Raw genomic sequence first — 27,769 nt, 5'->3', positions numbered from 1 at the left:
AATTGTCAAAATGAAGGCGTTGGCTCGGTGTTACGTCTGGTGGCCTAATATGGACAATGCCATCACTGCCTGTCAAGCGTGCCAAGAGTCGAGGCCTGCACCACCGGCAGCTAAGGGACACACCTGGGAGACGCCAAAGACACCCTGGTCGAGGGTGCACATCGATCTGGCTGGCCCCTTTCACGGCCGGACCTTTATGGTAGTGGTGGACGCCTATTCCAAATGGCTGGAGGTCGCCCTGATGCCCTCCACCACTACCGAAGCTGTCATCCGGGTGCTGCGAGGCCTGTTTACAACGCATGGGTGTCCTGATGTCCTTGTCTCTGACAACGGACCGCAGTTCACGTCAGGCACGTTTGAGCGGTATCTTTTGGGACTGGGCATCCGCCATGCCCTAACGGCACCTTTTCATCCATCCAGCAACGGGCAAGCGGAAAGAATGGTGCGCTCGGCAAAAGAGGCACTGGCGCGCCTGGACCGGGGAGACTGGCATGAGCGGGTCGCCGAATACTTGTTCGTGCAACACATCACCCCTCATGCGGCCACAGGGAGGAGTCCTGCTGAACTGCTTATGGGCCGCCGCCTCAGGTCACCGCTCGACCGGCTACACCCGGACTTTGCCGTGGCTGAACCCCCAGGCTGTGCCAACGCGCCACGGTCATTTGTCCCAGGAAACCAGGTCTTTGCCTGGAACTATGTGGGGGACATTCCTTGGGTGCCAGCCACAGTAGTGGGAGTCACTGGACCTCGCTCGTACCAGGTGGCACTCGAAGACGGACGCTTGTGGCAACGGCACATAGACCAGCTTAGGCGCAGGGTTGGGGACTTGGACACTACCGAGGTGCCCCCAACTGCGCTTGCGGCTCCAGAAGAGACACGTACAGATGGCGAGGCCCCACCTACACCTCCCTCGCAAACTGCCAGCGTGGAGCCGAACCAAGCCGCTTCAGAGGGTCTGCCAGACTTACCACAGACTTAGACCACTCCACTTGCGGAGGCTCCACCCACAGCAGCGGATCCAGGGGAGTTGGTTCCAACGCCACCTAGGGTCGCACCACAGCCTCAGCAAGAACTGTGTGGCCCTCCGGACTTGGCTACCAGTCCCCGGCGGTCTGGCAGAGTTTCCAAGCGCCCAACTTATTTAAAGGACTATGTTGTTGGACATGTATCACTGTTGGTCTAAGTATGGGAAATGTAACCGATATGCTTTTGTGCCTAATTGAACCATTACGCGTAGTGCTGTATATAAGGAAACCATTACGATTGTAACTAAAGCCTTATCTCGGTGGGGAGGGGTGTTATGTAGTGAAGTTTCACCCTGGGCCAGCAGGGGGATACTGTATATAGTTTTCACTCAGGTCTGTAGATAGTTTTCACTCAGGTCCACGTCAGTTATTTTAGGCGGGAACTCTGGGCTGTTGTTGCTACAATGTTGACAGCCGGCTGCCTATAAAAGCAGGCCAGCTGAGCTGTTTGCAGTCAGTTCTATTCCAGCTTACAAAATAAAGAGCCACTTGGAGAAATCGCTGGGTCATCTGCTATGTTCCCCTCATATTTATTATTGACATAATTTAATACTTATGATGCTCAAAAATACCAGCAGATATTGCATTACATTGGATTCCAAAGTACATCTATGATACATTTTTTACAAGAACAGTAACAAGAATCCATCAACAACACCCCTGTCTAAGTTTCAGTTAACCAACATAGAGCTATTGATCTAACAAATTATTTGACAGGCCACTATGCCCATACCAACCTGCCTGCATGTTAAGGTCAACCATGACAATGGTATTCACTGTCAGCTGACTTCATAAAACTACTACATTTCAGGTACGACACTTCTGAAAGGCCTTGAAGACCCACTTATTTCTACTGGCTTATCAACTAGCGACTCTCTGTGTTGATATCAAGTCCCTTTGGGACTTTGTGGGGGGGGGGGAATGTGTTTCATCATTGTTCCTGGCTTTATTAATTGTGTGGGTTTTCATAGAATCATAGTGTTGGAAGAGACCACAAGGGCCATCGAGTGCCAAGCAGGAAACACCATCAGAGCACTCCTGACATATGGTTGTCAAGCCTCTGCTTAAAGACCTCCAAAGAAGGAGACTCCACCACACCCCTTGGCAGCAAATTCCACTGTCAAACAGCTCTTACTGTCAGGAAGTTCTTCCTAATGTTTAGGTGGAATCAACATGAAATCAACATGAAATCAACATGAAGTTTTGTATTATATTCATCTTTTGACTAAGGTGGTATATAAATTTAATAAATAATCATAGTAGTAGTTGGAAAGGTTTTTTTTTAAAGTATTTTATTGTGTAAAGTCCCCTTAGCGAGTTTGACTCGGAAAAGGTGACCCTCTCAATATGTTTGAGAAATAAATCGATGGCTTTTTAGCAGGATGGCCATATGGAAAGTTGAAGTTCAGAGAGACAGTATGTAACTAAATGGCTGTTGCCAGAAAACAAGAGCAAGAGAGTCTCTCACTTGCCTCAGAGTCTGGCTTGTGGGCTTCCCAGAGGCAGCTTGTGGGAAACAGGCCTTTGGTCTGATCCAGCAGTGCTCTTCTCATATTCTTATGAAAAGTTGGTACATCTATAATAATATTTATAAAAGAAATGCCTCCAAATGCAGTATTTAGGTCATCAGTAAAACATATAACAGTGGTACCTTGGTTTACGAACTTAATCCGTTCTGGAAGTCTGTTCTAAAACAAAGCATTCCCAAACCAAGGCACGCTTTCCCATAGAAAATAATGCAAAATGGATTAATCTGTTCCAGACCTTTAAAAACAACCCCTAAAGCAGCAATTTAACATGAATTTTACTATCTAACATAAAATGAAAGCAATAATCAATGTACTGTACTATAAAATAACTAAAACAGTATTGTAGATGATAAAAATAAAAATTTTAAAATTTTCTTACCTGCACTGATGATAGTCATTGCTTGGGGGGGGGGGGGCTTTTATCCATTTCTGCAGTCACACAATCAATCAGTAGCTGACCTGGGATCCACACAAATCCCCCCCCAAGCTGCTGCAGGAAATGCTCCCTAGAGCGCATGCCTCCTGCAGCGGCATGGGGGGGAGGGAGTTGCACGCCTGCAAACCAGCTGGCTGGCAGGCGCACAGCTTCCCTCCCTCGCAGCTGCAGAAACGCCTTGACAACCCCGTTCTCCGTTGCCAGACAACAGAAGTGTGGCACTCAAAATGAAAGTGCACCCCCAACAGAGTATATTCGTATACCAAAAAACAACAACAACCCAGAACACTCATTTCCGCGTTTGAAGCGTTCGTAATCCAAAAAGTTTGTTAACTAGGTTGTTCGTAAACTGAGGTACCACTGTATAGGCACCCTTCAAGGCAATCCTCAGAGACAGGGAGAATCATGTGGGCTTTGGGGTAGGAGCTATTGCCCTGTTAAATGTTTATTGCATGGTTTCAGGCACTGGAAGCGCAGAACATTTTCTCCACATGTCAGAACGAGGACATCAAAGGAGAGGATTAAAGTTTGTGCACGAGGTTACCCTGCGATCTCATCAGCAGATCCATCACATGGCAGACTAAGAAGCAATTCCAAAACTGCACACACAACAAAGCAAGGAGATAGCAAAGGAGTTTGGATTTGCTGTTTTTCACAGCTTGACATAAATACAGGCTGGTGATTGCTACATAAACATAGAAGAGAGGAGAAAGGGATGTGTTGGACTGTGAATGACATCCCACACATGTCTCTTTTTCAGTTCTACTGGCAAAAGATAAAGGGGGGGAAGGGGAATAAAGACTTTAAACAAAATCCTAATCATGCCTTGGTTTCTTTGTACACATGCTATCAGATCAATAATGAATAAATCTGTCAAATTTATTGAGCCAAAAAAACAAAACCCAGCAATCCACAAATAGCAACAAGGTTGCCTGTGATGGGATGATGAGCTGCTTGTGCGTAAAGCTTAGTCCCTCAGAGTTTGCTCAACTTAGCAAGGCTCTGTTTTTAGCGGAGCCCTTAAGCATGGCTCCCTCAGTCGCTGGCAGAATCCGACAGTGGGCGTTTACGGAATCTACTCCAGCATAAAAGCTCCTTGACGGAAACGCGTCGTCTAGATTCTCGGCGCGACAGTTTCCGGCGAGGAGTGGGTGTACCTATGGGAGGACCTGAGACTTCTCTGCTGTTATCGCTGGAAGACTCCCTGAGCCATTCCTTCGTCTCTCTCTCTCCCTGATCTCCCACTCTCCCCCTGCTGCTGCCTTCCGCCGCTGCTGAGTCTCTCCTGACTTCTGAGAGCCCCTCCACCTCCTGTCTTTCCGATGGCAGTTCCCTGACATCCACCTCCCCTCCAGGGCCCCCTTCACCCCCTCCCGCCCCCTCCCCTGCTGGCGGTGAGGATGGAAAACCCCGGAAAGAACACTCCTCATCATCAGAGGATTCAAACACTTCTCTCCACTGCCTCCCGTCTCTTCTCCCTGTGTCCTCTTCCCCGTCTGAGTCTATTTCCCCTTCCAGCCCTGATTCTGGGAACCCTTCAAACTCCTCTTCCTCATCGGTGGTGCCGAAGTGTTCCCTCCTGAACCGTCCCACGGGCTGAGGTTTCCTTGGAAACCGTTGATGAAACGTTTCTATTAAAACCTCGTCATTGACCTCCTCTGCCAGTACCCATGTGTTTTCCGACTCTGCTTCCCCTTCCCATTCTACTAAATACTCCACCTGATTCCCTTTCCACCTGGAATCAATGATTTCTGCCACATGCATGTTGCGTTCCCTTTCTTCTATGACTGGTGTTTGAGTAACCTCCCTCTCACGTTCCCCCCACTCTCGCCCCTCTCGGTATGGCGACAGTAGAGACCTGTGAAATACTGGGTGCAGTTTCATGTGGTTGGGTAATCTGAGTTTGAATGCCACCGGGTTGACCTGTTGTATGACCTCAAAGGGTCCCAGCCGTTTGGGTCTCAATTTCTTACACCCTCCCTTGAACGGCAGTCCTTGGGTGGATAGCCACACCCTGTCCCCCACCCTTATGGTTTCACCTTCCCTTCTGCTTCTGTCTGCTTGCTTTTTGTATTCTTCCTTGGCCCTCTCTAAGTTAAGTTGGAGTTGCCGGTGGATCGCTTCCATCTCTTCAACAAAGTGTTCCGCCGCCGGGACACTCCATCTCTCCCCTCCTTCTCCTGGAAATGCCCTGGGATGGCACCCATAATTAGCCAGGAAGGGACTTATCCCTGTGGACACATTCTCCGCGTTGTTGTAGGCAAATTCTGCCAGGGCCAACTTATCTACCCAATCATTTTCTCTGTCATTTACATAACACCTCAGGTATTGTTGTAAAATCCCGTTTGCCCTTTCCGCCTGCCCATTTGTTTCTGGGTGCCGGGCAGTGGAAAAATTGACTTTCACGTGCAGTAAGCTCATGAGCTTCCTCCAGAACCTGGAAGTAAATTGTTTCCCTCTGTCACTGACCACCCTCAAGGGGGCGCCATGCAACCTGAAAATATGCTCTACAAACAACTTGGCGGTTTCTTCCGCTGTGACCGCGTGTGAACAGGCTATAAAATGGCACATCTTAGTTAATAGATCTACCACCACCATGACAGCTGTCTTCCCTTTGGATTTTGGCAGGTCCGTCATAAAATCTATGGATACTGCCTCCCATGGCCTTTCTGGTGTGGGTAAGGGTTCCAATAGCCCCGCTGGTGCCAGCCTCTCCCCTTTTGCTCGCTGGCACCTGTCGCACCCCCTAACATAGTCCCGTACGTCTTCCCTCACCTTGGGCCACCAAAACTCCCTGGTAACCAACCACATGGTTTTGTGCTGCCCGAAGTGCCCCGCTGTGGGGCTGTCGTGTAACTGCTTGAGCACTCTGCCCCTCAGTTCCCCAACGGGTATGTACAGTGCCCCTTTGTAATACAACACCCCATTCTTTTCCTCAAACCCCCCTGTGTTCTCCCCTGTCCCCCTGAGTCCTCTGAGTTTCTCTTGGGCGTATTCATCATTCTCGGTGCCCTCTACCAGTTCTCTTTGCCCCACCAATGCCGCCCCACACACCCAGTGGTCCTCAGGGATGATATGCCTTTCCTCAGGCGCTCCCTCCCCCTCTAAATACTCAGGTTTTCGAGAGAGAGCGTCCGCCCTTACGTTCTCTGGTCCTGGTACATAACGAATTTCAAAATAGAATTTGGCGAACTCCTGGGCCCATCTCACTTGTCTCTGGTTCAGTACTCGGGCAGTTCTCCAGTACTCCAGATTTTTGTGGTCGGTCCGCACTTGGACCTTGTGCTGCGCCCCAATCAACAAGTGTCGCCATCTCCGGAACGCTTCATGAATGGCGAGCAATTCTCGGTCGTATACGGTGTAGTTCCTCTCAGATTTGTTCAACTTCCGCGAGAAGAAGGCACACGGTCTCCATTCCGACGTATCTTTTCCCGGCTGTAGAAGCACAGCCCCCACCGCTCGGTCTGAGGCGTCAGTCTCCACTCTCATTGGTTGCTGTAGATCCACGTGCAAAAGTTGTTATTCCGACGCAAACGCCTTCTTTAATCTTTCGAACGCTCGCTGCGCCTCTTCCGTCCAGACAAATTTCTTCTTGCTGCTAAGACAATCAGTGATGGGCGCCGTTAAGTGGGCAAAGTTCTTGATGAACTTCCGATAGAAGTTTCCGAAGCCCAGGAACCTTTGCACGTCTTTCTTAGTTTTCAGTGTCTTCCATTCCAGTACCGCTTGAACCTTGCTGGGATCCATGGCCAATCCCTTGTCTGAATTCCACCTCTCGGGTATGAAACTGACACTTCTCCAGTTTCACCCACAGCTGGTTTTCTTGCAGTCTGCTCAGTACCTCTCTTACATCTCGCACATGCTGCTCCTCATTCTCTGAGTACACCAGGACGTCATCTAAGAACGCTACACAGTTCTTGTAAAGCAATGGTCCCAGGACGTGATTCATGAACGATTGAAAACAGGCCGAGCCCGCCTGTAGACCGAAGGGCATAACGAGATACTCAAAGGCCCCCAAGGGGGTGAACATAGTGGTTTTCCACTCATCTCCCTTTCTCATACGTATCAAATTATATGCCCCCCTTAGGTCCAGCTTGGTAAAATTTTTCCCTTTCCTCACCCGGGTCAAAATGTCATCGATTCTGGGCATGGGGAAAGTCACTGGTTCTGACACTGCATTTAGGGCCCGGAAGTCCACGACCAATCTGGGTTTATTAGTATTTTTTTTGTCCACAAAGAACACTGGGCTGCCCCCCACTGCTCGTGACTCTCTGATGAAACCTCGCTTGAGCTTCTTGTCAGTGAACTCCCTTAACTCCTGCATCTCACTGTCTGACATTGCATACAGCTTGCCCACTGGCAGTTGTGCTCCTGGGAGTAAGTTAATTTGACAGTCAAAGGGTCTGTGCGGGGGCAGTTTATCTGCTTCTCTTTCGCTGAAGACGTTAACCAGGTCGGCGTATTGTCGTGGTACCTTCCCTTTATCAGCTACTTCCATCCCTGCTAGGGTGGCCTTGGCTCCCACCTGGGCTTCCCCTTCCTTGCAGTGTGCCAGGCAGTGTGCTGACCCAAATGAGACTACTCTCTGGTGCCATCCCACTAGCGGATCATGCAGCGCTAGCCAGCTCTTTCCCAAAATAATGGGCGCTCCTCCCAAGGTGGCCACATTAAACGCTATCAGTTCCTTGTGTCTTGCCACCCTCATTATCATTGGGACAGTCTGCTGGTTAACTTCTCCTCCCAACAGCGCCCTCCCATCAATCGTGGTCACCTGCAAAGGGTTACTTAGAGGGATAGTCTGTATCTGGTGTTCGGCTGCAAACTCCTTACTCATAAAATTACAGGAGCTGCCTGAGTCCAATAGCGCCTTTATCTTTAGTGGGTGTCCGTTTGGCAGCTCTAGCGACACCTCTATTACAAGCGCTGGTCTTGGTGGTTCCGGCGTGGGCACATTCACTGCTCTTTGGCCTGGCTGCTGTGCCCCGATGGTGGCAGCCAGGCGTTGGCTTTTACTTGCTCCTTAACTTCCTCCTCCTCCCCCCCAACAGCTCCCGCCATCCCTTGCCATTCCTTTCTTTGTGGGCAGACTCTGGCAAAGTGACCTGGCTGTTGGCAGAGAAAACATTTCTTGGCGCCCTTTCCCTCCTTCTTCCGCCCTTCACTGGGGTTTGAAACTGCCCGCGCGCGCTGTTCCAATTTCCATCGACTCTACTGGAATGCTGCTCGGGAATCTCTGGAATGCGGAAATCCCTCCAACGTTCCCCCTTCCCTTCCCGCTTCTCCAAAGCTCTCGCCTCCTGGCGTGCTCCTATGGCCAGCGCTGATTTAGTCAGCTGGTCCATAGACTCCGCCCTGGGCGCCCGGAAAAGTTCGTCCTTCACCGCCGAAGATAGCCCTTCTTCAAAGAGCATTTGTATGGGTTCCGCCGACAGGTCCCATCCCAATTTATGGATCAACATGGTGAACTCAGTCCAGTACTCACGGACAGATCGGCTCCCCTGTTTACACCCCATTAACTGTCTGCGCACCACTCCCTGCTCAATCTCACTGGAAAACATCAGGTCCATGGCGTGAAAAAACTTCCTCGAGTCCTTTAGGGCGTCATTATTAGCTTCCATCAGGGGTCTCACCCAGTCCTTCGCCCCTCCTTCGAGATGGCCAATCACAAATGCTACCCTCGATTCCTCATCGGGAAAGTCATCAAACTGCAGATTGAGGGCATATTGCATCTCTGTTCTAAAGGCTTGATAGTTCCTGGGATCCCCCCCAAACTTCTGCACCAATCCTGGCACCTTCCTCGTGAGTGGGGTGGCTTTCCCCTTTTCTGCATCCTGAGCCCTCCTCTCCTCGAGCCTAGCCGTTTGCAGCGCTAGCTGGACCTCCAACATCCTGTACTTTTCTTCCAGGCTTGGACCCGCTCCAGCTCCTCCTGCATCTCCTGCTCCGGTTGGGTTGCTCATGATGCCTCTTTTGCACAAGCGGCTTTCAGAGACTGTCGGATTGCTGTGATGGGATGATGAGCTGCTTGTGCGTAAAGCTTAGTCCCTCAGAGTTTGCTCAACTTAGCAAGGCTCTGTTTTTAGCGGAGCCCTTAAGCATGGCTCCCTCAGTCGCTGGCAGAATCCGACAGTGGGCGTTTACGGAATCTACTCCAGCATAAAAGCTCCTTGACGGAAACGCGTCGTCTAGATTCTCGGCGCGACAGTTTCCGGCGAGGAGTGGGTGTACCTATGGGAGGACCTGAGACTTCTCCGCTGTTATCGCTGGAAGACTCCCTGAGCCATTCCTTCATCTCTCTCTCCCCCTGATCTCCCACTCTCCCCCTGCTGCTGCCTTCCGCCGCTGCTGAGTCTCTCCTGACTTCTGAGAGCCCCTCCACCTCCTGTCTTTCCAATGGCAGTTCCCTGACAGTTGCCCATGGCACACAGAAATTTAAGGCCCCATTGAGTGACAGCTATGACCCTCAGCTTGAATATCAATTACTCAGTTTCTAGGGCACGGCAAAACACTGGGAAACAATTGTAAAACTTTGCTACAGATTTGGAGGGGAACATAGCCTGAAATGTAATTCTGGAATCCAGCAGAGAAACCTTCCTGTGCATTGTTCCACAGGAGACTATCAGACTTTTTCAAAAGTCATCAGGATGCAAAATGGCAGCCTTAGTGTTATGGGCAGAAAGAGAGGGGTTTATCAATGAATGTATTGCCAAGAATGTTGTTTTTGTTTCAAACACTGCAAATTTTGGATAAAATGGATTGCTTCAAGAAGTGGCAGAGAGATATTTCTAGATTTGTCTGGCAGGGCAAGAAGCCCAGAATAAAATTTAAAATACTAACGGATGCAAAAGAAAGAGGTGGATTTGCCCTGCCAGACCTTAAACTTTATTATGAATCAGCCGCATTTTGTTGGCTGAGAGAATGGCTGCTCCTTGAAAACACAGACATTTTGGACTTAGAAGGTTTCAATAATGTATTTGGGTGGCATGCATATCTGTAGTATGACAAGGTCAAAGCGCATAAAGCATTTAAAAACCATATTGTTAGGAAAGCATTGTTTAATGTCTGGATAAGATATAAAGACCTACTTGAAAATAAAACCCCAAGGTGGTTGTCACCGATGGAAGGAAAGGCTGTGAAAAAGCTCAATATGGAGGCCAAGTGGCCGAAATATTGGGAAATCTTGGAACAAGAGGGAGATAAACTGAAATTGCAGAGCTTTGAAAAACTAAAAGACAAAGTGCAAGATTGGCTTCACTATTATCAAATAATGGAGGCATACAAACTGGACAAGAAAATTGGCTTCCAGGTGGAAAAATCAAAATTGGAAACAGAACTGTTAGATCCCAAAACTAAGATTCTGTCAAGAATGTATAACTTGCTGTTGAAATGGAACACTCAGGACGAAATGGTGAAATCTGCTATGATAAAATGGGCACAAGATGTGGGACATAACATTATGATGGCTGACTGGGAACAGTTATGGACCACGGGTATGAAGTTTATGGCATGTAATGCCTTAAGAGAGAATATTATGAAAATGATATACAGGTGGTACATGACACCAGTCAAGCTTGCAAAAATATATCATTTGCCCGATAATAAATGCTGGAAATGTAAAGAGACTGAAGGTACTTTTTTTCACCTTTGGTGGACGTGCCCAAGGATTAAGGCTTTCTGGGAGATGATTTATAATGAAATGAAAAAGGTATTTAGATATACCTTCCTGAAGAAGCCAGAGGCCTTTCTCCTGGGCATGGTTGGCCAATTGGTGTTAAAGAAGGATAGAACTTTTTTTATGTATGCCACAACAGCAGCAAGAATACTCATGGCGAAGTATTGGAAGACACAAGATTTACCCACCCGGGAAGAATGGCAGATGAAGGTGACGGAATACATGGAACTGGCGGAAATGACTGGCAGAATCCGAGACCTGGGAGAAGAGTTGGTAGAAGAAGATTGGAAGAAATTTAAAGACTATTTACAGAAATATTGTAAAATTAAGGAATGTTAGAAGGATGCTGGAATGAAGTTATGTGGCTTTAGCAGTAATGTTACAAAGGAGTATTTAAAGATGGATTGTTAACAGGTGAGAATGTAAAGTTATAATATATTAAGCCATTAGGATAAAAGCAAAAATGGAAAGGATTTGCTGAAATAATTAATTGAACTAGAATACAAAAAAGGGAGGTGCGAGGAGGTCAGGAACACAAGTAAATGAAAGTTAAGATATGGAAAGGTTGATTTGTTTTTAATTGTCTTTTATCTTTTTGTGTTTTGTATTTTTCTCTTCTTTTTCTTTTCTTTTTTATTATTGTAACTTTTTTGAAATCTTAATAAATATTATTTAAAAAAAGAAAGAAAGAGAGGGATTTATCCAAGCACGCAAACACATATTGTATGGGGAAAGGCCATAGCACATAGGTAGAGCAGAAGGTCCCAGGTTCAATTGTTGGCCTCTCCAGGTAGGGCTGAAAATGTCCCCTATCTGAAACCCTGGAAGGCTACTGCTGGTCAGTCACTGTGGACAATACTGGGCCAGACAGACTTTGAATGAGGCAGCTTCATAGAATCATAGAATAGAATCATAGAATCATAGAGTTGGAAGAGACCACAAGGGCCATCGAGTCCAACCCCCTGCCAAGCAGGAAACACCGTCAGAGCACTCCTGACATATGGTTGTCAAGCCTCTGCTTAAAGACCTCCAAAGAAGGAGACTCCACCACACTCCTTGGCAGCAAATTCCACTGTCGAACAGCTCTTACTGTCAGGAAGTTCTTCCTAATGTTTAGGTGGAATCTTCTTTCTTGTAGTTTGGAACCATTGCTCCGTGTCCACCTCTCTGGAGTAGCAGAAAACAACCTTTCTCCCTCCTCTATGTGACATCCTTTTATATATTTGAACATGGCTATCATATCACCCCTTAACCTCCTCTTCTCCAGGCTAAACATGCCCAGCTCCCTTAGCCGTTCCTCATAAGGCATCGTTTCCAGGCCTTTGACCATTTTGGTTGCCCTCCTCTGGACACGTTCCAGTTTGTCAGTGTCCTTCTTGAACTGTGGTGCCCAGAACAGGACAGAGTACTCCAGGTGAGGTCTGACCAGAGCAGAATACAGTGGCACTATTACTTCCCTTGATCTAGATGCTATACTCCTATTGATGCAGCCCAAAATTGCATTGGCTTTTTTAGCTGCCGCGTCACACTGTTGGCTCATGTCAAGTTTGTGGTCAACCAAGACTCCTAGATCCTTTTCACATGTACTGCTCTCAAGCCAGGTGTCACCCATCTTGTATTTGTGCATCTCATTTTTTTTGCCCAAGTGCAATACTTTACATTTCTCCCTGTTAAAATTCATCTTGTTTGTTTTGGCCCAGTTCTCTAATCTGTCAAGGTCGTTTTGAAGTGTGATCCTGTCCTCTGGGGTGTTAGCCACCCCTCCCAGTTTGGTGTCATCTGCAAATTTGATCAGGATGCCCTTGAGTCCATCATCCAAGTAGTTGATAAAGATGTTGAATAAGACCGGGCCCAAGGCAGAACCCTGTGGCACCCCACTAGTCACTCTTCTCCAGGATGAAGAGGAACCATTGATGAGCACCCTTTGGGTTCGGTCAGTCAGCTAGTTACAAATCCACTGAGTGCTTCCTAGGCTGCAACATCTTCCTCCCAAGAATTTTCATAGCGTGTCTCCATAGAGAAAGAAGTAAAGCGACAAAATCATCTTGGCTACTCAAAATAATGGTTAGCTACCAAGCCCAGTGAAAATGTGTGAACCCCTTGCAAGAAGCTGAATTATTTTATCTGTGTATCAAAGCTGTGCAAGCTGGAGCTGATGCGAGTTGTAGTCCAAAATGTCTGGAGGGCACCAGGTTGAGGAAGGCTGGCATAACACATTTGCACTTATTTGCCTACTTATAAAATCTCTTCTTCTTGGAAGAGGCAAAAGTCAGGACAATAAGGCCAACACTCTAATCTCCAGAAACCCACCACCCCTTCTGGCTTCTCAGATATTTGAGGTTAACAAGGAAGAAAAAACAGTATCAGGCAATGTACCTTGATGGCAAACTGTATGCAGGTCTTCTCATCCGGTTGGTAAGAAACACATAGCATCACTAGTCCCAATAAGGCCACCACGCAGACCTAAAAAAGGGAAAGCTAGACTGTAATTACATTTTAAGAACTGGGGGTGGGAATATGATAGGCAGTATTACAGTGTTGCACTATCGTCTCCCTGACCATAATGGCTAGGGTGATCTTGAGATAGAGAATGAAATCAAGGAGGCACCAAAAAAGGAAAACGCTGCAATAAAAGTGACACAATCAATGTCCCTCACATAGTCTGGGGACATGCATGTTCCACTTATGAGAAAGAAGTATCCTAGAACAGTTAGGGGTGGCAGTCTTGGTCTTGGTGCAAGATGCTGAACAGTTGGGATCAGTGACCAGAGTGCTATCAAATTCAACATATAACTAAGTAGACAATTGCCAAGAAAATCCAACACATTTAACTTCAAATGAGGAAACTGCCAAAAAAGAGGGGATTTGTAAAAAAAAAAAAAAAAAAAGCTGAAAAGTAAAGAGGGACACATCTCTTCAAAAAGTTTGGCAGTTGTTCAAAACCCAATAACAGAAACTCATCAGGAAACTCATCACCAGGGCCAAGAAGATGCCAGCATGGTTAATGAGCAGCGTCAAAGAAGTTATGCTTTCCATATTATACAGGTCCATTAATCTCAGTGGTTCTGCTCTGAGTATGACTTAGCAGGATACAACCCCTCATCCATATTCATCCTTGACAGAGTTGCCAAGGGAAGTAACACCATTGAAACATGGTCCTGCAGGGGTTCTCCTCAAATCTGCACAGTGCTTCTCAGGTTTAATCCTGTGTGTCCTTGTTCTTTACCATCTACATGAAGCCTTTAATTCAATTAACATGATCTGCCTAATGCTCATATCTTAGTGATATCATATATTGTACAACTATAGCCAAATGGTAAATAAACCTCAGGTACAGAAGCACCTGATTGGTTGCGGGTGGCGCTGTGGGTAAAACCTCAGTGCCTAGGACTTGCCAATCGTATGGTCGGCGGTTCGAATCCCCGCGGCGGGGTGAGCTTCCATCGTTCGGTCCCAGCTCCTGCCCACCTAGCAGTTTGAAAGCACCCCTAAGTGCAAGTAGATAAATAGGTACCGCTTTAGGACTTCCGGGTTAGCGCCATCGGCTAATGGCGGATTCCCTCCGAGCTTCGGAGGGAATCGGCTCTGCAGGATCGGGTCTTGTCTGCGGCGGCGACGCGGGGACCCTTAAAAATCACAGGCGCGGATGCCTGTGAACGTGGTGACTCGGCGGGCACCATCTACGCCCCCCCAAGCTGCGAAGGAGCCTTTTTAAAGGCTCCGGAATGGGGATGGGGTGCGGGCAGCGCGGTGCTGTGAGTAAACTGCTCCTTCTGCGGAGTGAAGCCGCAAGCCATTGTCGGAGAGCGCTGACTTTTTCCTTGGAACAATTGGATTCTAAAGTAACAACCCATGAGTAATATGGAATTTGGAATTTAAAGAAAAATCTTCTTGAATTAGGACGAGCGGGGAAGGGTTAAAAAGGAAGTCCGCCCCCCCTTTGTAAACAATCTAAAGCAAAGAACCTGCTATCTAAGGTCGAGAGAAACCTTTCTTTCTTTTTCTAAAAGACTTTAACCCTCATGGTTTGACATTAAAAGAAATTTTACTGGAGGATAAAAGATTAACGTTGGGGAAGTTTCACCCCCCCCCCCGGACCCGGGAGCGGCTCACGGGAGAGCCTGTTGAGGAAGTTTTGAAGTTTGACAGCTGTCAAATTGGCTGTCAGAAGGAAAAAGAGAACTTTGTTTCTGTTGCTTCTGCTGGTTATATTTGTTACAATTTGTTCGAAAATAAGAAAGGGCTGATACAAATTAACTTGATTATTGGATTTGAGCTGAAAGACATTAAGGAACTAAAATCCCCCTAGAGGGGGTTTAGGGACATTACAAGAATGGCTGGAGGAGGGAAAATTCAGACTGAATTGGAAAGAATATTTGTTCTCTTGGGAAAGTTACAAGGTGAAATCAATGTTTTGGCTACAAGCGTCACAACTCTGGTTTTAACAGCAAACAATATAGTTGAAGTTGATAAGGACTTGAAGCAGGAAGCTTACACAATTGGACAGATAGAGAAACTTGAGAGCCGTGAGAATATGGAGAAGGAGACATATGTTGCCCCTGAAGAAAAGTAAGGAGGAGCTGTAACTTCGCAGGTGTTCTGCAACTTGTGGCCTGACATGAAGGTAACAAATGGAGAATAAAAATTTGAGGTGGAAGGTCTGGCCTGAATTGGAGAGTGCAAAATTGAGAGACCCTCTTATGTGGGGATCTGAAGACCGAAGGATTATAAATTTGATTAAGGTGGAAGCTGGAGCCATGGGGACATTTGGACTTGAAAGGAGTATGAAACAAGATTTGGAGTACCCCATAGGCTTCATTTTTAAGCATAGAGGACTGTCTGGAAAAAATATGGATCCTGTTGGGCCGGAGCCTCTCCGAGATTTGGGGTCTAACATTAAGGACTATCAAAAAGGCCGGCAGAGAGGAACTGAAAGAGATTTAAGAGCCTCGGACGTGAGATCTCCAGGCTAAACAGTACATTAGACTGATGAACATCTGTTGGGGACTGAAACTGGGAAAAAGGGTGGGTGGAGTCTGGGAATCCAAAGGGTACATAACTATAACTTACTTTGTTTCTATTTTGTTTTGCTATCTGTATGGAATTTGGGAAAGCCGTGGAAGGGAAATTCTGGTCGACTTTAGGAAAAAATGTTTAAAAATGAGCAACGATGTACAAGTATTGAGGTTTAAGTTTGGACATAAGGATTTGTTGAATTAATAATTTAAATTGGAATACAGGAAGGGGAGGTGTGAGGAGGTCTGAGAAACAAGTTAAATGAAAATAAGTAATTGAAATTTTATGTGTTCTTTTTTTTAATTGTTTTTTTAAGTTTTGGATTTTTGTATTTCTGTTATTTTTTGCCTAATTTTTGTTTGGTGTGGTTTTTGAAAACGCTAATAAACATTTATTTAAAAAATAATAATAGGTACCGCTTTATAGCGAGAAGGTAAACGGTGTTTCCGTGTGCTGCGCTGGTGCTGGCTCGCCAGAGCAGCTTTGTCACGCTGGCCACGTGACCCGGAGGTGTCTCCGGACAGCGCTGGCTCCCGGCCTCTTGAGTGAGATGAGCGCACAACCCTAGAGTCGGACACGACTGGCCCGTGCGGGCAGGGGTACCTTTACCTTTACAGAAGCACCTGAAGAGCTGAGCAACGTATGAACCAGGTTGAAAACGCTCTGGGCTGCATTACACAGGGCTCTGTGGCACCATGCCAACACAGAGGAGCCTAGGAGTAAGCCATGAGTAGGTGCACCTGTCCACCCTATTCACAATTCATGTGACATGGAGTACACATTTACACAGGCCCATCCACATACTCCATCCAGAAACTGGCAAGGTCGTAGCCTACTACTGATTAATTTAACTGACAGAAATATTTAAAATCAGCCTTGCCTTCAGCAGTTTCCAAGATGTCTTACAATCTTGGAACAATAAAGGGATACCTGAAAATTGCATCTCTGCCCTATTCCACTCATGGATTCTTCTTGTCAGTTGACAGACACCATTGGATAAAAGGTAAAGGTAAAGGTACCCCTGCCCGTACGGGCCAGTCTTGACAGACTCTAGGGTTGTGCGCTCATCTCACTCTAGAGGCCGGGAGCCAGCGCTGTCCGCAGACACTTCCGGGTCACGTGGCCAGCGTGACAAAGCTGCATCTGGCGAGCCAGCGCAGCACACGGAACGCTGTTTACCTTCCCGCTGGTGAGCGGTCCCTATTTATCTACTTGCACCTGGGGGTGCTTTAGAACTGCTAGGTTGGCAGGCGCTGGGACCGAACGACGGGAGCGCACCCCGCCGCGGGGATTCGAACTGCTGACCATGCGATCGGCAAGTCCTAGGCACTGAGGTTTTACCCACAGTGCCACCCGCGTCCCACCATTGGATACCACTCAGTAAATATAAAAAAAATACAATAAAAATAGCCTACAAAACAGCAGCAAAATATGAACCATAAAGCAATCATTTCCCTCCATCAGCAGGGGAGACCCTCTGGTGCCACTGCTGAGTGCTGCTGCCCATGACCCATGACCGGGCTTTCTGGAATACCCTCCCATAGTGGTATGTGTCAAGCCCTCAGGAGTGTCAGGCTCACATGCTGTGCATTCTATAATTTTCACCTGCTTGCAAACCAGGGTTTGACTCTGGTTTGCAGGCAAATGGTTTGCCCTTTCAGTCACAAACAAGGCTTAGAAGAGTGGAAAGTGGAAAGTTGCAGGCAAGCCCTCTTGGAAATGGCAAATATGGTTTAGTATTATATGTGAATGAGCCCTAAATGATAGAGAGAAGTTTCCAGACACACTATTCTTGCCCCTGATATAGAGCGGGGGGCGGGTGCAGGCATATTTTGGGGGGAAAGGTGGAGGACCATGTCAACATACACCTGCCATTTGAAGTGGCACTGCCTAGACACACTTTTACCACCAAAAAGCTTTGTCATTGCTCCTAGTCCACAAGTTTCTTAAAAAAATGTTTACTCTTTCCTTTTCACTGTTCAATTCCATGTCAAAAATCCAAAATTCTGCAATACCCTTATTTTGCCAGCAAGGAAGAAATGTGTTCAAATTGCTTCATTTATTCTGACATCAATCTTTTTTTAAAAAATTAATGGCAGTACCCTCAGTTCCACCACTTGTCCCCTCGCCCTCACAGTCCTATTTATGACCTTGAAAGCATAAAAAGAAATGACAGTTAAACCATAAATTATCCCATATTTTATTCTCAAATTTTTGAATCTTATTACAGAAAGTCAAGATTTTTTAAAATGAATAATGAATCCCAGTTCCAGTTTTTGCGTGTGGAGAACATTTGGCTGAATTCCCCTTTATTCATACTAATGGACTAAAGCACTTGATTTTCAGCATGGAGCAGTATGACAGTTTTGCCACTAATAAAGCAAAGATCCCTTCAATAAATCAGGCTCTACTTAGCACATTAGAATTCTCCCTTCACTTTTCTGTCATAGCATGTTAACAGCAGTCAGGAAGACAAAGTCACCCCTGAGGTAATCCCAACAGGGATGTGCTAAGCCTATTATGTGCAGCTAATTTTGCAGAAAAAAGTATTGGTTTCAAAGTTCTTCTATGGTTGGCCAAGTGGAATGCTAATCAAATACTGGTGTGTGGGGTGGGGGTGCTGCAGCGAGGGGAGGGGGCAGAGCGCACTTGAATGGGATGTTGCTAAAACAAGCATGCTGATATTTTAACCATGCTGCCTCTGTGTTCTGCTTCACTGCCAAGAAAGGAACCATTGCTCATTTCTGCCTTAATAAGTGGACGCCAGAGAGGAGCACAATCTGCTCTAGAATACATATTGTTTTCAGAGTCAGACATATGATATCTTAATTTTCCCCTTTGTAATGCTGCTTGTTTAGTAGTCTTTTTGGTTTAAAAGTCAGTTAGCAAAATTAAGCAGGGTGCTTTCAGATACAAAGTATTTTCAGAATTTTGTTCCTTTATGCTGAAATCACAGATATGTCTGGAATCTAGTATGTCACTATCACAACATATACACCTTTAACTTCTAGTTGCTTGGGGGATGGGGCTAAAACTAATTTTAGTACATATATGCACCATACTGTTGTTGTTGTAGTAGTAGTAGTAGTAAAGGTAAAGGTACCCCTGCCCGTACGGGCCACTCGTGTCCGACTATAGGGTCGTGCGCCCATCTCACTTAAGAGCCCAGGGGCCATCGCTGTCCAGAGACACTTCTGGGTCACGTGGCCAGCGTGACAAAGCTGCTCTGGCGAACTGGCACCAGAGCAGCACACGGAAACGCCGTTTACCTTCCCGCTATAAAGCGGTACCTATTTATCTACTTGCACTTAAGGGTGCTTTCGAACTGCTAGGTGGGCAGGAGCTGGGACCGAACGACAGGAGCTCACCCCGCTGCGGGGATTCGAACTGCCGACCATACGATCGGCAAGTCCTAGGCGCTGAGGTTTTACCCACAGCGCCACCCGCGTCCCATTGTAGTATGCACCCAAATTTCCCCAAGACAAAAACAGGACCAGGCTTTACCAAGGATAGGCATTAGAAAACACAGACAGCTAGAGGTGACAAGAGGCATGGAGGAGAACAGAGAGAGAGAGAGGTCAAGATTGTCAGAAAGGTTTGAAGATGTGGTCTTGGGTATATTCCCAATTAAATTAAATTGCTAAATGGCAGTACATTTCCAAAACTTTAGTCTTATCCAGCCAAAAGGCACAGCTAGGGGAGCATGGCTTGGGCACCGAGTCTCAACTGAAAGTTGCCCAAGACCCAGTCCTGGTCTACATTTTGAGGAGAAAACTGGCTTAGAGGTTTGCCTGTCCATTTTGTTAAATAACTTTTCTTCTAGGAGAGCTAGATTCTCATTCTCTCTCTCTCTCTCTCTCTCTCTCTCTCTCTCTTTAAATGAAAGCTCAGCACCTGGACAGTCCCTTGCATGCATTTGCACCATTATAATCCAGCCTTTCTCATTTCTATTTCTCATTATACTCTACCTCACAGGCTTAGAACAATGAACATGTCATACAAAGATTACCATAATAAAGGACAAAAGTGGAAAGGACCTAACAGAAGCAGAAGACATCAAGAAGAGGTGGCAAGAATACACAGAGGAATTATACCAGAAAGATATGGATGTCTCGTACACCCCAGGCAATCCCAAAGAAGGGCAGACACTTCCAATCCCAAAGAAGGGCAGTGCTAAAGAATGCTCCAACTACCGCACAATTGCACTCATTTCACACGCTAGCAAGGTTATGCTTAAAATTCTACAAGGAAGGCTCAAGCAGTATGTGGACTGAGAACTCCCGGAAGTGCAAGCTGGATTTCGAAGGGGCAGAGGAACCAGAGACCAAATTGCAAACATGCGCTGGATTATGGAGAAAGCTAGAGAGTTCCAGAAAGACATCTACTTCTGCTTCATTAACTATGCAAAAGCCTTTGATTGTGTCGACCACAGCAAACTATGGCAAGTTCTTAAAGAAATGGGAGTGCCTGATCACCTCATCTGTCTCCTGAGAAATCTCTATGTGGGACAAGAAGCTACAGTTAGAACTGGATATGGAACAACTGATTGGTTCAAAATTGGGAAAGGAGTACGAGAAGGCTGTATATTGTCTCCCTGCTTATTTAACTTATATGCAGAATTTATCATGCAAAAGGCTGGGCTGGATGAATCCCAAGCCGGAATTAAGATTGCGGGAAGAAATATCAACAACCTCAGATATGCAGATGACACAACCTTGATGGCAGAAAGTGAGGAATTAAAGGACCTTTTAATGAGGGTGAAAGAGGAGAGTGCAAAATATGGTCTGGTCCCATCACCTCCTGACCAATAGAAGGGGAAGAAATGGAGGCAGCAATGACAAACCTAGACAGCATCTTAAAAAGCAGATATGGGTGATAATCTAATTCACTCCCTACTACTGCTGGATCAAGAGTTCTTGATTTAAAATAGAAAACATTTGGATATTTTAACTAAAGAACTTATTGTACTTTAATACTCTGTTCAGAGACTGTAAAACCTAAATTGGCTAGGAAGTGGAATTGATTTTAAATGTCTATATTGTATCAGCAGCATTCACAATTGGCACAAATTGAGGAGAGGGGCTGAGGCATTTTCAGCATCATTTATAGTAAACAATATAAGAGCACAAGAGCCCTGTTAGATCACTGTCCCATCATAGAATCACATAGAATTGTAGAGTTGGAAGGGACTCAGAGGGTCATCTAGTCCAACCCCTTGCAACACAGGAATGTCAGCTAAATCATACATGACCTTTGCTTAAAAACCTCAAAGGAAGGAGAGCATCCTGTTTTCAAAGTAGATCATGAAGGCAACAAAGCTCTTCCTACACGTTACACTAAGTCAGACCATGGTTGCATCTAGCTCTGTAGCACTGATTCAGTGTCCTTGCATTTACATAGTCTCACATAGTCTCACATGGTGGATGGAGGGCTGAACATGGACAAGGCTGAAATATACACTCAGTCAGATTTGCCCTGTGATCTTGGGCAGTCACAATTCCTCAGCTGAATCTGTTTCACAGAACTATTGCAAAGATAATTAAAATGAGAAAGGGCAACCCAATCTACTTTGCATGGTTGCAGACTAAAATGTGGTATAGGAAGGAAGGAAGGGAAAGAGATGTGTGCAACTAAGTTTTACTCAAGGGTAGATCTATTGAAATCAATGCCCTTAACCATGTTCATGGATGTAATCTGAAAAAAACTTAACTGCATATCGCTGTGAGAGAGGCTGCATTGTGCCACCTTTTGCTCCTTGGAGGAAGGATCAGATTTAAAACATATACAGTGGTACCTTGGGTTACATACGCTTCAGGTTACAGACACTGCTAACCCAGAAATAGTACCTTGGGTTAAGAACTTTGCTTCAGGATGAGAACAGAAATCGCATGGTGGCAGCAGGAGGCCCCATTAGCTAAAGTGGTACCTCAGGTTAAGAACGGACCTCTGGAACGAATTAAGTACATAACCAGAGGTACCACTGTACAACACATAGCTGTCAAGTGTCCCTTATTTGAAGGGACAGTCCCTTATTCCAGCGCCATGTCCCGCTGCTGTCCCTTATTGATAGATGTCCCTTAAATTTCAATGGAAGCAGCTCCTCTCCCTCCCTCCCTGCCGGCCAGGGAGGAGGGAGGCTTCAACTGTGTTGCTTGGCTGCGTTGCTCACCCAAAAAGAAGTCTAAGAACGACTGGGGGGTGGAGTTTCCATGCCTTCTATGTGGCTAGTTAATGCAAGCTGAGGGGGGGTTTGAATGCTGGACACCATTTTGTTGCACGTGCTGCTGCAAACTTTGCAGTGCAAAGCCAGGCTGGGGAGCCATCTTAAGATGAGGCTGCATAGGCCTTGTGGTGCATGTGATTCAGATTCTATTCAGTTGAACCTCTGGTTACAAAGTTGGTTGGACAGTGTTCTCGAAGCTACCAGCATGAGTTTGACCAGACTGCAGGAGGACAGGAAGACTGGAGTGCCTGGAACAGGTGAGTCTGCAGGTCCCTTATTTTGGCTGCTGGTCCCTTATTTTCAAGGCTGCTGGTCCCTTATTTTCAAATCTGTAAGTTGACAGCTATGGTACAACATGCCATTCTCCAACATAGCCAAGAATCAGGAAAAATGGGCAATATTGTACTGTTATGCAAATAGGGTACGGCTGGGTTATCAGCTTCTCCCACTGAATTTCTGGCACTTGAAAAGGAGTGCTGGGACGAACAGGGCCACATTCAGGGCTCACTCTAATTTTGCCCAAGTTTTTGCCCTTTATCTTTTCATTCAGGCTTCCTGATGGCCTAAGTGAGGCAACACCCTCCAAAATGGATGCAAGGGTGTGGATGGCACAAGCAGGGCGGCAGGCTGGAGCAGCGGTGTAGCGTGGGTTGTCAGGACCCGGGGCAAGGCAAGTAATTTGCACCCCTAACCCCTAACCTGCCGCCGCTGCCAGCTTCTTCTTGCTGCTGCCTGGGCTGGTCAGGTGTGGTTCTCTCCTGTGCTCAGCGCTGCGCTGGGCGGCCGCTGCACTGTCCCTCCCCCAGATAGTCCCTCCCTCGCTCTCTCTCTGCTCCGCACCGCAACGCACGTCTGGCACCCTCCCCCTCCACAGTGGGCGGCGACCCGGCAGCTCGGATCGGATTCGGACAGCCAGCACTGCAGTGAGAGAGAGTGAGCCAGGTAGGGGCAGAGAGCTGCGAGTGTGAGCGTGCGCCCCCCCAAATGTTGCGCCCGGTGCAGCTGGCCCCCCCAGCACCCCCCACGCTACGCCACTGGGCTGGAGGAAAGACATGCACTCCACCTCACCGGCTGTTGCCCCACCATGGTAAACTTGGTGGGCCTTTAGCTAATATAAATAGTAAACTCAGTAGTATATGGCACATGGAGAATCCATTGAATTTTAAAACAATGTGAGTGTGGTGGGCCCTGATGATCTATTTGTAAAATTCAGAATCATCAGCCCCCAGAATCTGGCAGGAACTCACTTGGAAGGAGCACTGAACAAAACATTAAAAAATGCATCATACAGCAAAGTAGCTCAAGAGACAAGTTTTCACATGGCCTAATACCCCCCTCTCTATTTCATTAACAACAAATGAACTCTGAAACACAACCCATGACTGGAATGAGCGCGCACGCCTTGGCTGGGTTCGCGCTGTCTGTCCCCGCGGACCACGTGTTTTACATGATCACAAATAGCCTTGTCAGTCTGCTACTGTCTGCTACAAGGTATGGCAAGGCAGCGTGTCGCTGGGCGAGTCCGAATTTCCGGGATTGGCGCATATCCCCGTCCTTCCCCTCCCCCTAAACTCGCTTATTTGCATTTCAAATTTAACCCTTCGGCTTGGCAAGAGCCAAAGTGCCCTCGGCTGTGGCAAAGGAGGCTTGGGCGAAGCGCAAAACAGATCAGACAGTTCTTTAGAAAACACCCACAACTCATCGCAGCGTGGAAGCAACGGGAGCATTCATTCCCATCTCCTCTGTCATTTCGGATCAAAGTGTTAATTCTCGTCCCTTGCCTCTCATTCCATTTCCCTTGGCAAGGGTACAGGCGTGCATGTGCCAGAACCACATATAACCCCCACCTTCCAGCCATGGAGCAATCCTTGCACTGCAATCCAAATCTAGAAGTCTGCTAAACGATGCACGCAGCAAATCTAAGGGTGTTATTTCCCCGCCTCCCCAGCTTCCTATGATGTTTGCTCTAAAGTAACACGTTATTTCCACTTCCTTTTTTGCATGTAAAATGGATACAAACAACCACTGCAGGGCAGCTGTTGTTGTTGTTGTTGTTAAAGGTTAGCTAGCTGGTTAGTCGGGGCGTTTCGTGCGCGCGCGCGGGCCGAGGCGCTCCGCAGGGAGAAACCGACGGCGATGCTTACGAGGAGGCCCGCCCAGTACGGCGTGTCTCTGACCAGCAGGGACGAGCTGACGCCGGCCATGAGGAAGCCCAGCACCGCCACCGCGGCGCCCAGAGCCAGCTGCCCCAGAGCCGCCAGCAGCGGGAAGCGGCAGCCGCAGCACGGGCGCGGATCCCCGCGGCTCTCCTTCGCCTGCCGGGCCGCTCCTCCGCGCTCGCCGCCTCCCTCCGGCCCGGCCGCCGTCTCTTCTTTGCCCATGCTGCTCAGCTGCCGGGAGGACTCCAAAGAACCAGGCCGGCGGCGGACGGGCGGGCGCGCCTCTCCTTCGGGGCTGCCGGCCGACTCGTCTCTGGCATTTGACTCGCGGAGGCTGCACAAATATGGAAAACATTGGGAGCTTCCAGGCGCCACATATAGCCCGGAGAAGAGGGGGGATCCGAGGGGGGTAGCGGACTGCCAACCGCCTGCGCCAGCCGACCGACCGCCGGCTCCGACGTGCCCGAGGGAGCTTTGCACGTGAGAATGGAGGCAACTTCCTGGGGGGCGTCGCTCTGCTAGGAATTGTTCTGGGATGACAATTACCGCACACGTTGTAGAGTATGAACGGGAAAAGGAGGGTGAGATTTGGAAAGAGCAAGGTCAAAGTACTGCATGTATTTTATATTTTTATTTTGTTCTTTTATGCTGTGAACCGCCCTGAGATCTTTGGATTAAGGGCAGTATACAAATTTAATTAATAATAATAAAATAATAAAATGTGTTTTATGAAATACTAAAATTTGAGAAAGAGGAAGCTGTAATGCCTTTTTAAAGTTTCATTGTAATTTAGTAGCAATATTAACATGGTATTTCTAAAGTAATTACGGCACAGATGTTTGGGTTGTCCCATTGCCTGCCCCCAACCCATGACTTCAATATCAACCTAATGCAAACATTTAAATGAGGGAGAGCTTTGACCTGTATGTCCAGGAAAGCTCTTTCTTATCCAAGCTCTGTGGGTGTTTGTTGTGGGAATAGATGCTCCACATGCACATTTTTTGAAACATCTGCACAATGTCACTGGCATCAACAGGCCGGCCTGTGTCCCCTCCCCCATTAAAGAAACAACAGCTGTTGCAAAGGACTCATTAACACCCTGCATGTTGGACTATTCAGGAACATTAATTCATTTCAAATATTTATTTATTTACTTGACCTTGCCCGACACTGGACAAAGAAGGTGGACATAATAAACTGTATTAGAACAGTAGGGTGGCCTCTTTGGCAAATGTGCCAAATGTCAAGCTCAGAGCACAAAAGGAGTAGTTCCAATGTAACTGCAGTTATGTCTGCTGTGGAAGGGACCTGACAAACTGCATAGCACTGAATACTCAGTATGTTAGTGACACCACGTAATGCATACGGAGTTGAGAGGGGAAAGAAATCCCAAGAACACTTTACTGAGGAAACTGAAAAGAAAATGTATAATCTGAGGAGAAAAGGAACAGAGGGGCTTTGTCCTTACTTCAGGCCTTGTACATAGCAGGGAGACATTTAACTAAACAGAGAGAGAGAAAACTTCTGAAGACCTACAAAAGCAATCAGGACAGGTGCTACTTCTGCAAACATTCCACTCTGCCTGGTTGCTAAGCAACACACCCCCTCCATTTGACTTCAACACTGACATAGTTAACCCTTTAGTTGCACATGGCATGATCTCTGCTGTTGCACTTCCAATGCAGGAATGCTGCCACAAGTAGATCCACATGGCAGTGTACCATGAAGAATGGGTTTTAAAATATTCTGAATAAATACAATTGTTTGAGCTTTTACAATAATTATGCAGCCTATGTGAGAGGCCAAAGTCATGGTCTTCACGTGTTGGCATCTGCAAAGGGGCTCTTCATACATGCTGAAATTGCAACAAGTCTTTCCTTTGACATATTGGCAATACTTGATGAGAAACTCTGCTATTTTCAGCTCTTGATGCTGCTTAACTACAATGAAGGATGCCTTTGGTATTAATAAATTACTGTGTCAATTTGTTTTATGGCTTAAGCAATATCCTCTTCAGTCATTTATATTTCATATGGAAACAAGAAAACTGGAAACAAGGTGATTTCACATGCTTTTCATTCACTTAACTTCAGTTAGATCTTCATATTTTCTGAAATATAGAAAGCTTTTTTTGCAGGTAGTGGGGAGTACTGTGAAAAAACAAGAGACTAAAATATGAGAAAATATCCACCAACCCATGAGGAATGTGGACTGTTTCACAGCGTTTCATAAATATTTAACACTTAGGAATTCCTTCCTGGGATATTGAAGTGGTGCCATCTCTCTTGCTGCTTTCCCCAGTCAACCCCCCTCAAAGCCATTTATATGGTGAAACATTTGCCTTATGGTGAAACATTTGCCTTAACATAGATCCCTTGTTAGCATGGTTTATCCCATCTCCACTCTCCCTATAGTCTCTCCCCACTGCCAGACTTTAAAGTGTAAGCCGCATGGGGTAGGGTGCACGGTTTCCTTAATTTTTTTGCTGTAATTCTATGAAGGGTACATGGGGTGGTAGGGGAGAGGTGGGGGAGAGGGAGAGAGGTGGGGAACACGTCATGCTCCTTATTCCAATGTAAACTTAAAGTAATGTGTAATGTATAGTATGTAATCATAAAATCAATAAATATTATATTAAAAAAAAGAAACATTTCAAAAGGATGAACAGAAAGGGTTATCCACAGAACTCTCAAGATTAGAGAAAGATTTAATAAATTTAATTTAATAAGAAAACGATCTCAAATATGTATAAACTCCTTCTTGACTGGGAGGTCAAGGAGGAAGAAGTGAAATCTGTTATGATACAATGGGCTAGGGACTTTGGCTACAACTTCCAGATGGAATCTTGGGAGAGGCTGTGGAGGGAGGACCGAAAATTTACAGCATGCTATGATTTGAAGAGGGACGCAGGTGGCGCTGAGGGACGCAGGTGGCGCTGTGGGTTAAAGCCTCAGCGCCTAGGGCTTGCCGATCGAAAGGTCGGCGGTTCGAATCCCTGCGGCGGGGTACGCTCCCGCTGCTCGGTCCCAGCGCCTGCCAACCTAGCAGTTCGAAAGCACCTCCGGGTGCAAGTAGATAAATAGGGACCGCTTACCAGCGGGAAGGTAAACGGCGTTTCCGTGTGCGGCTCTGGCTCTGGCTCTGGCCAGAGCAGCGATGTCACGCTGGCCACGTGACCCGGAAGTGTCTCCGGACAGCGCTGGCCCCTGGCCTCTTAAGTGAGATGGGCGCACAACCCCAGAGTCTGTCAAGACTGGCCCGTACGGGCAGGGGTACCTTTACCTTTACCTTTATGATTTGAAGAACTGCATGAAGATGCTCTGCAGATGGTATTTAACACCTGTAAAACTTGCTAAAATGTATAAAGCTAGATCAAACATCTGTTGGAGATGTGGGGAGGCGGAAGACACCATGATCCACATGTGGTGGAACTGTAAAAAAAAAAAGTAGGAATTTTTGGGAAATAATTTGCAATGAACTTAAAAAGTAAATGCTCCTTCCCAAAATATCCTGAAACCTTCCTACTAGGCATAATGAATAATGAAATCCCAAAAAGATTAAGGAAAATATTCATGTATTATCGCATGACCACCACATGTGGAAAAAAAACACCTTCTTTCACCCCACACTTCCAGCAATTCTTGTTTCTCCTTTTCTGCTCATTCTCAGAGCGTTTCGTTTCCTTTTTTGGGGGGGATATTCTGCAGTA

At 46.7% G+C, this 27,769-nt stretch overlaps 2 protein-coding genes across 2 annotated transcripts in view; one reads left to right on the top strand and one right to left on the bottom strand.

Annotated features, from left to right (window-relative positions):
• SSPN (sarcospan) overlaps nucleotides 1-26,038 on the bottom strand; it is a 35,362-nt gene extending 9,324 nt beyond the window's left edge. Inside the window, exons 1-2 of the mRNA XM_079993331.1 lie at nucleotides 24,046-26,038; nucleotides 13,039-13,125 (exon numbers count right to left, since the gene is read on the bottom strand). Coding sequence (XP_079849457.1) covers nucleotides 13,039-13,125; nucleotides 24,046-24,282 — 324 coding nt within the window. The 5' untranslated portion in view covers nucleotides 24,283-26,038. The remainder of the gene's footprint in view (nucleotides 1-13,038; nucleotides 13,126-24,045) is intronic.
• Nucleotides 1-27,769, top strand: part of LOC307225466 (uncharacterized protein) — a 223,859-nt gene that overhangs the window by 7,463 nt on the left and 188,627 nt on the right. The window lies entirely within an intron of this gene.

Source organism: Podarcis cretensis (assembly GCF_951804945.1).
Source record: "Podarcis cretensis genome assembly, chromosome: 10".
Taxonomy (NCBI): domain Eukaryota; kingdom Metazoa; phylum Chordata; class Lepidosauria; order Squamata; family Lacertidae; genus Podarcis; species Podarcis cretensis.
Note: the sequence above shows the minus strand (reverse complement) of the source record. Positions and strands in the feature narration are given on the sequence as shown.